This window comes from Pistacia vera, unplaced genomic scaffold (genome assembly GCF_008641045.1).
Source record: "Pistacia vera cultivar Batoury unplaced genomic scaffold, PisVer_v2 Contig133, whole genome shotgun sequence".
NCBI classification, from domain to species: domain Eukaryota; kingdom Viridiplantae; phylum Streptophyta; class Magnoliopsida; order Sapindales; family Anacardiaceae; genus Pistacia; species Pistacia vera.
The window spans coordinates 58,829-68,157 of NW_022195391.1; the positions used below are offsets into that span (position 1 = coordinate 58,829).

The following is a 9,329-nucleotide window of genomic DNA, read 5'->3' on the forward strand; positions in this document are numbered from 1 at the left end:
TTACAAAGAGATTATTCCCATTTCTCTTTTGTATTTTCAACTCAAGTTCTCTGGATTTTAAGCCAGCCGTTATTAGATCTACACTAGGGACTGTTCTAGTGTACTGCAATGCATTCTTTACTACTAAATATTCATCAGGAAGAGAATTTAACAAAATCATTGCAAACTAGAATCTCCTAATTCCTGATCAGTTCCTTTTAACACTAATGTCATTTTTAGAAATTCATCTAAATTTTCTTCTAATGACTTAAAGGCATCCATTTTATAAGAAAACAGAGCACATTTCAAGAATGCTAAATTAGGAGCAGATTTCAATACATACAAAGTTTCGAGTTTACCCCAGACCTCTATTGGTGTGTCAAGACCATCCACTTTTCGCAGAACATTATCTGATAAATTCATGATTATCAGATTGTATGCTTCCTCATCTATCTCTGCTTTCCTTTTCGTCTTTTCTTCTGGCCACTTGGTTTCATCTTTTTCCAGTGCTATTCCCACCTTGTTGTGGGATAGAAGCGCCTTCATCTTCTTCTTCCAGGTATTGAAATCCATCTTCCCATCATACTGGGATATCTCTACATGCGTGGTAGTTTCATCATACTTATAATGACAGGACAGAACAGTCTAAAGAGTACATGGCTTTGTTACACCAGAGGTTGCCAAGTATTGTCAAGCAGTTTTTAAGGCAGTTACTGGTTTTCCAGCTTAGATACCATTAAATAGATTCAGGACGATTTGAAACCTAATTTGAAAGAAAACCCCCAAATCCTAATCAAAACCCTAATTTTGATTTTGCCCTCTTTTCGTCTATCCCTTGTGTTTGTGACCTAATCTCATGAATTAATCCTAAGACTCGGCAAGATTTGAAGTCCTAGTGATCTAGGAACCTTTAAGTCGAAAAACCCCCAAAACTGACAAACCCTAGTTTTCGAATTCGTCAAGAGTTGAACGATTTCTAAACCTAGACTCACTTTAGAACTTTAGGCTCTGATACCACTGTTGTAAACTAACCCTAATCTTGCAAACCTAAACACCAATTCAAGATCAAACCAAACACAAACAAATAATCAATACACAACCAATTTTACCGTGGTTCGCTTGTTCAATATAGAATAAGTTACATCCACGTTGAACTCCAGAATATGGAGCTCGCTGCACTAGTATTAATCATTTCAAAGATTACAGTTACAGTCGAATCTCCTTCACTGTCAACTACAAATTCACACACTCATTCACTTCTCTTTATCCCGCAAACCCCAACAACCACTAGAGCACTCTATACCCTTTAAGGAACACCCTGCCCTCAAAATAAGACTCTAGAAAGATTCACACAGAGAAGAACCAGAATGAATATGAAACCCAAACCCAGGTAACAAACGAATTTACAGAGAAAAAGAGAGAAACCCTAATACACGACCTGATTGCGAAATGCGTGAATAGTTCCCGTTTATATTGTGGACTTCTGATTGAACTGGAGCCGTTGGGTCATGTTTAATTGAATGGATGAGATTAACTGGAGTATAATGAACAAAACGACAGCGTTTTTGCTTGGCTCTAAACGACGTCGCAGACTTCACCATTTTAACATTATACATCTTCATTTTCATTAATTTCTAAATTCTTAAAATCTTCAAATATATCTTCAACAACACTATTTTGAAGCTTGAAATCTACTGCCACTCAATCTTTCATACACATAAGGGTTTCAACAGGACTTGGATGTAAACTTGATCTTCTCTCGTCCAATAATACATGTCCACCGACACTAAAAGCTGATTTTGATGCTACAGTAGAAACTAGAGGCGTTAGTAAATCACGCACGAGGTAGAAAGTACAGGATAAGTATTTTGATGTGCTTTCCACCATCAAAGACTATCAAATCGATCATTTTGAATAATAATTTCAACGAAATGATCCATGGTTAAATAATTTGTAATTTCACTATATGAAGAGCTTGCACCTACTGGTTGTTTACCTTTAGTGATGATAGACCAATACGCTCTTTACCTCTAGAGGAAATTGACCTTGATGGTGGTTGTATATTTGTTGTGTTTCCGCATTTAACTTCATAATTTGAATACATTTGAAGTAATAAAGGTCTAACATTTTCTAATGAAATTTTAAGGGCTATTTTAATTTTTCATTTTTAATTTTTTTTTGTGTCATGTCGTGCCGGCCTACGTGCATTTTTTAAGGCCTATGGCACGACCCACATAATCGTGGGTCGTGTCGTGTCGTGCTTTTTTCATGTTGTGTCATAGGTCGGCACGGTCCACCGCTAGCTCTAATAGTATGGGAAGGGCTGACTCAAATACGAATTACGAGAATTATGCATATAATCCACCCCCTATAAAAGGGAAGCATCACCTTTGTTTTGGGGACCGATCATTCACACAAGAACATCGCTATTACGTGTTTTCATCCTATAATCACTCTTTGTGTAAAGTAAATACAAAGTAATTAGATAACGGTGGATGTAAGTTTGGTTCTAACCCGTTAAACCACTTTAAAAATACTCTTTGTTCTTTTGTCATCTCTTTATTACTCTCTTCCTAACTGATTATCCTTAATTACGCAAACACCCTATCCGGTCCCACATCAACTCTGGTTGTTACAAAAGTAATGAACTTCTTTGAACAAAACCCTTTCGTTGAAAATGAAGGGTTAAAATAGATAGTTTTGAAATAAATTATGATAATATTTAAATTTATTTTTTATTTTTTTTAATTTCAAATGGGGTTTACTCAGTTTCTGAAAAGCTTAAACAACACTTCCCAAAACAAAAAATATAGAATAGTCCTTTTTAATAGTTTTTTCACACTAAACTTGTCAAAAATAAAAATGTATTTAGAAGTGGGCTAGGCTTTAATACAAAGCTGAGGCACAAAGGTGGAGTAGAGAATTGGAGGGTTGATTGTAGATGTGGAGCTGAGGACGATGGCTTGTGAATTGTTATAGTTGCCAGGTAGTGCAGTACAACAAGATTGGTGATGATGAGGCTGTCACTCTTTGTGTTTGCTTGCTGTTTATGTGTCGATTTGAAAATGTTATATAAAATTATAAATAATTGGAGCATTTGGAAGTAAATGTGGTGATGATGAAGACTGACGAGTGACGAAGGAGGGGACGGGGGAGGGATTAATTATTTTTTTAGTTAATTTAAAATTAATCTGTGATTAATGATGAATTTTTTGTTAATTGGATATTAGTAAAGTCATGAATACAAATATGTTCTCCAGTAACAATAGCTAAACTTATAATTATGAGATTTTATTACTAATTAGGGCAATACTACACTGATGATACAACTCACAACTAATTCTGTCTACCCAATTTACAATGAGCCCATCTACCCCAATTTACAATGAGTCTGCCTAACCAATTATAAGTCCCATTTGCCAAATTTTGTGAGATGACAAATTGAGTTGTGAAAGAAAGATTACAAGATGGACTGTGAGCCTATCTTGACGCATTTGGATAGCTCGCAAATGAGTTCCTTGCAAACAACAGATATTTTCTGCCCAAATACAAACTAGCCAATTACGAGCTACCAGATTTGTAAGAGAAAAATGAGAAAATTAGTGAAAAGGGTTTGTTAGCTATCTTTATTAGGATTGTCAGACGAGTCGAGCGGCTCACGAGCCGGTTCGACTCGATTTGTCTGGAGCTCGACTCACTGTTAGTCGAGTCGAGTTGACTCAAACTTGATGGGGTGATCGAGTCGAGTTCGAACAGGAGGAAGCTTGACTCGTGAGCTCGCAAGCTTGGTGTGGCTCGAACTTGTAGGGAACTTTGGGTTAGTTTTATAAACCATATGGGGTAGATCTGTAAAATTGGACTTTCAAAAAACTTCAAAAAATGACATTTACCCCCTGACTTAAAAATAGTAAAACACGACAATTTCCCACCCAAATTAGTTTCCCCCAAATCGCAAAAGAACCCTAAACATCTCCACCGCGAATCAGGCAAATTCATCCCGCCATGTTGTCGTCACCGACTGTAAAACAAGTAGGAGAAACGACGACTCCATCTCGCAAACATTGAAACCATTTCTTCACCCCCAAATCGACGCAAACCGTAAACCCACAAATCCACTTCAACCCTCAAATCTTTAGTCCACCGTGAAAGCAACATCCTTAATCACGTCTTCTTGCCATCGTCGTCGGTAAAAAATAGAATGAAGAATTTGGTGAGTTAGCCATTTTTGTTACAAATATTTCATTTCAATATGTATTAGTGAGCTTTGGTGCCATTTTCGTTTTCTTGTTTGGCTAGAAAATTTGTAACACATTGATGAATTGGGTCTGTCCATGAACATGCAAATATCAATTCTAGTGACTCAATTTGTTCTTTCTTTGGTAGAAAAATCAACGCACTCCAACACATTGAGCTTGAGCAACAACCAACATGTAACTTAACAATTAGGGCAATTTCACAAAAATTCCATTTCCAGATTAGATTATTTCACAATTAAGTAATGTAAAATTACACATTGAACTTCACACATCCTAGTAATTTTCAAATTCAGATTCCCAATAACCAAAATTTTATTTGCATTTCTTATTAAATGTAAAATTAAACATCTTTCTCCTATGATACTCTAAAACTATTCAAAAACAACATGTATATGGCCAAGCATTCTTTACCTGGGAGCATCATTTACAATCAGATACTAAAACCAGCCAGCCAGCCAACAGTCTAATGACCTCGAGATCTATATGCAACGATTGGATACTAAAACCAGCCATATTACATGTACATGGCCAAACATTCTTTACATGTATATGACCTGCTATAACAAGTATCATTTACAATCGGATACTAAAACCAGCCAGCCAAGCATTCTTTACTTTAAACATTCTCCTATGATCTATATTATTATAACGGGTCTTAATGTATGGTTTAGGCTTAAAGTTGTGTAAAATATCCCTGCAAAGTGGTAGTAAACAGCATATTTTTGCTTTATTTGTTTTGTTATAAAACTTTTGGTTATGTAATGAAATCCAGCAAGAACCTTCTCTCCAATTTGACTATTTCTTTTCTTAGTGATGTAATTTGACTATTACTTTTATTTTCTTGAGTGTTGATTTGGTTTTTCAATTGTAGGAATGGCCTCGGATGATACTTCCTCAAGCACCCCTACATTGGATGACGTCGACGATTGTGTGACAATCAGAGCAGTTGATCGGTGTAACGTTTATGCAAGCACATGTGGTACGGAAGCAAGTGTGAGTAGCCCCGAAAATGTTGTGGATAATGACAATCCACTATAGAGGAAGAAGAGAGCCAAGACATCAGCGGTGTGGTCAGAATTTAGGGAGGTGGTTCTCTCTAGGGGTACAAAGAAGGCAGAGTGCATTCACTATAAAACCAAGCTGAAAATGACTGCCATTGGAAGCACTACCCAATTCAATAGACATTTAAAGAGGTGTGCGAAGAGAAAAGATTTCTTGAGGCAACAACAAATAAATTTTCCTGCCAGTTCTCAAGGTACCAATACTATCCTTCTTGCTCTACGAGGCCAGTTCAGTATGCTTAAGATAAGGGAGCTTATTGCACATTGGTTGATGATGCATGAGCATCCGTTTTCTGTTGTGAATGAAAAGGGGTTGAACAATATGTTAAAGTACGGGATTCCTGAATGGAGTCTGATTTCCCATAATACATGCAAGAATGATTGTTTTAAAGTGTTTGATAATGAGAAGCAAAAGTTGAAGACCATATTGAAAGGTGTTAGGAAAATAAGTCTAACCACATATCTATGGAGTTTAGACAATCAGAGGATAGAATACATGGTGTTGACTGGGCATTGGATTGATGAAAATTGGAAGTTGAATAGACGGGTCTTGAATTTTGTTCATTTCCCTCCTCCCCGTACTGGTGTTGCCATTTCTGATGTCATTTTCAAGTGTTTGATGGAGTGGGGAATTGAAGCAAAGGTCCACACAATCTCAGTGGACAATGTTGCAATCGATGATGTGGTAGTCAAGGTCTTAAGGGAAAATTTCCAAGCTACGGGGAAGCTCATGTGTGGGGGTAAGTTGTTTCATGTTAGATGTTGTGCACACATCTTGAATCTGGTTGTTCAAGATGATCTGTATCAGATTAGACATATTACAAAGGACATCCGTGACAGCGTGGTATATATAAATTCGTCAGAGAGTAGGCTAAAGGTGTTTTCAGAGATTGTTTTGCAGCGGAGATTGCCATTTCGCAAGCTTATTTTTTATTGCAAAACACGGTGGAATTCAACATATGATATGTTGGCAACGACAATCAAATTTAAACGTTTTTTCCGTAGCTTTGAGGAGAGGGATATCAGTTATCAGTATTGTCCCAAGGAGGAGGATTGGGACAAAGTAGAGAAAATTTGTGAAATTTTAAAGGTGTTCAGTGGTGCGACCAATCTCATATCGGGGAGTGATTATCCAACATCAAACCTGTTTCTAAAACAAGTTTGTTCAATCAAGATTATGTTGGATAGTAAGAGTGAACACGAAGATGAATTTATAAGGACATTGGTTTGGAAAATGAAGCAAAAGTTTGACATATATTGGGGGGAGTGTAATTTGCTGATGATTGTGGCTACTGTATTGGACACTATACTCAAGATGAGGGTGATTCAGTGGGTGTTCCCTAAGATGTATCCTGAGGCTGAAGCGCAGGCAAATATTGTTATTGTTTGGGATGCCTTATATGAGGTCTATGGGGAGTATGTCGATGCCAGTAGAGCATTGACTGCTACCTGCGCTTCTACATCTGAAGGGGATGGACTTCAGGTAGTTGGTGAGGGGTCGGGGCCAGCGGTAGATAGGCCAGAGGTTTGGGATGGATTCAGTGAGTTTTTGGATGTGGTCAAGACGGTTGAGCCAACTAAATTAGAGTTAGATTGTTATTTGGGAGAGGAGTGTCATAAATGTGTGGGGGATCCTATGGCTTTTGATGCTTTAACATGGTGGAAGACAAATGCAACGAAGTTCCCTATTTTGTCTACCATGGCTCGTGACATATTAATTATTCCTATCACTATGGTTACTTCTGAGTTTGCTTTCAACGCTGGGAGTAGGGTTATTGACACTTATCAATCGTCATTGGCTCCTGACACTGTGGAAATGTTTTTATGTAGATGCGATTGGTGTCAAACTTTAAATGGGGTCAAGAAATGGTGCAAAGTAAGTTTTATTGAATATTCTTTTGATTAAATTCATTAATTACATTATATTTATACTAATTAAATTCAATTACTCCTTCTATGTCATTTTCAGGAAGAGTAGCAATCGTTGAAGATCACGCTTCCTATCCCGTAAGTTCCTGGGATTCAGTATATGGGAGATCACACTTCTATNTGTAGGAAAGATATATATGAAACCTTAGCTTTGCATTGATCGGCAATCGATAAGAAATCAGGTGTCAGAGCGAAAGAGTTTTTGTAGGAAAGATACCAAAGGTTTAAATGGTGGTGACGAAGATAATTTTTGTCACTAAAATCGGTCGAAGTTGGCTTTGGGTGGAAACAGAATATTAACTTTGGGTGAGAAAGTAGTAGTTTGAAACCTTTTGAGCGTGAAAGTGTCATTAATGCAAACCTTGGTGGGAAAAAGTCGTTTACTGTAATAAAATTTCCCCCATTATTGTTATTCATATAAGCATGGATTTATATAAAAATCAAACCCCCATGTAGCAGATTTAATTATGATTATAATAAAATTGATGAATACAGACACACCACGTGGCTTTATTCCCAACAGCCTGTTTAAGCTTGTAAAAGGATTCCTAGTTTAATAAAACAGAGAAAAAAGGAAGAAATTTCAAGTTGTAACAGTGATATAACATGCTTTGGATTTAAAAAAAAAAAAGGCTTAGTCAAGTTCTCTCCATTATCTGATAATGGTGATTGATGAGTGAGATCAATAATAGTAATGCTGGAAATACAGATTGTCCTTTTTTTTAAGTACCGGTTGGTGGTGATGAGAAGAAAGAACCTCCCTGTACACTCTGTGTTTTAATCAAGCAAAATGAAAAATTATACGAATCACAATGGGAATGTCTGTTGGCCTAAAAGAAACCAATTACACATTTGCTCAACTTATTTTGGTCTAATAGAACTTGACATTTTGCTTATATACCATTATCATATTTTGTTTTTATCACATCTTAGATTGTTAACGAATGAGTTTGAGATTTAGCTTTTAAGGTTTACATCTGCCTTATTAAGTAGATGTGTTTTGCGTGGAGGATGCTTGTGTGAATTTAAAATACAAACCCGTATGGACCTGAGCCTAAAGTAGATGAAAAATCAAGCTTATTCTTGATTGCAAAACATAGTGGAATTCAACATATGATATATTGACACGACGGTCAGGTTTAGACGTGTTTTCCCTAGTTTGGAGGAGAGGGATATCAGTTATCAATATTGTCCCAAGGAGGAGGATTGTGACAAAGTAGAGAAAGTTTGTGAAATTTTAAAGGTGTTCAGTGATGCGACCAATCTCATATCGGGCAGTGATTATTCGACATCAAACTTGTTTCTAAAACAAGTTTGTTCAATCAAGATTATGTTGGATACTAAGAGTGAACATGAAGATGAATTTATAAGGACCATGGTTAGGAAAATGAAGCAAAAGTTTCACAAATATTAGGGGGAATGTAATTTACTGATGGATGTGGGTGCTGTATTGGACCCTAGACTGAAGATGAGAGTGATTCAATGGGCGTTCCCTAAGATGTATCCTGAGGCTGAAGCGCAGGCAAATATTGTTAGTGTTCAGGATGTCTTGTATGAGGTCTATGGGGAGTATGCCGATGCCAGTAGAGCATTGACTACTGCCCGCGCTTATACATCTGCAGGGGATGGACTTCAAGTAGTTGGTGAGGGGTCGGGGGCAACGATTGACGGGCCAGAGGTTTGGGATGATTTTAGTGAGTTTCTAGACATGGTCAAGATAGTTGAGCCAACTAAATCAGAGTTAGATTGTTATTTGGGAGAGGGGTGTCATAAATGTGTGGGAGATCCTGCGACGTTTGATGCTTTGACATGGTGGAAGGCAAATACAATGAAGTTCCTTATTATGTCTGCCATGACTCGTGACATATTAGTCACCCCTATCACTATGACTGCTTCTGAGTCTGCTTTCAGCACCGAGAGTAGGGTTATTGACACTTATCGATTGTCGTTGGCTCCCGACACTGTGAAGATGCTTTTACCTAGATGCGATTGGTGTCAAACATTGAATGGGGTGAAGAAAGGGTGCAAAGTAAGTTATATTGAATATTCTTTTGATTAAATTCAATAATTACATTATATTTATACTAACTAAATTCAATTACTT

General features: G+C 37.1%; 1 protein-coding gene across 1 annotated transcript; it reads left to right on the forward strand.

Moving 5' to 3' along the window:
• Positions 1 to 5,108: 5,108 nt before the first annotated feature.
• LOC116122274 (zinc finger BED domain-containing protein RICESLEEPER 2-like) lies at positions 5,109 to 7,274 on the forward strand. The gene is made up of 3 exons (XM_031408148.1): positions 5,109 to 5,228; positions 5,274 to 7,172; positions 7,266 to 7,274. Exons 1-3 carry the CDS (start codon positions 5,109 to 5,111, stop codon positions 7,272 to 7,274), a joined length of 2,028 nt encoding a protein of 675 aa, XP_031264008.1.
• Positions 7,275 to 9,329: the final 2,055 nt, after the last annotated feature.

What these genes read in the sequence shown, in the direction of transcription:
- LOC116122274 (XM_031408148.1), top strand. Translation starts at nt 5,109, where the DNA reads ATGGCCTCGGATGATACTTCCTCAAGCACCCCTACATTGGATGACGTC. An exon ending in CATGTGGTACGGAAGCAAGT is followed by an intron (nt 5,229 to 5,273) that starts GTGAGTAGCCCC and finishes AATCCACTATAG; the next exon opens with AGGAAGAAGAGAGCCAAGAC.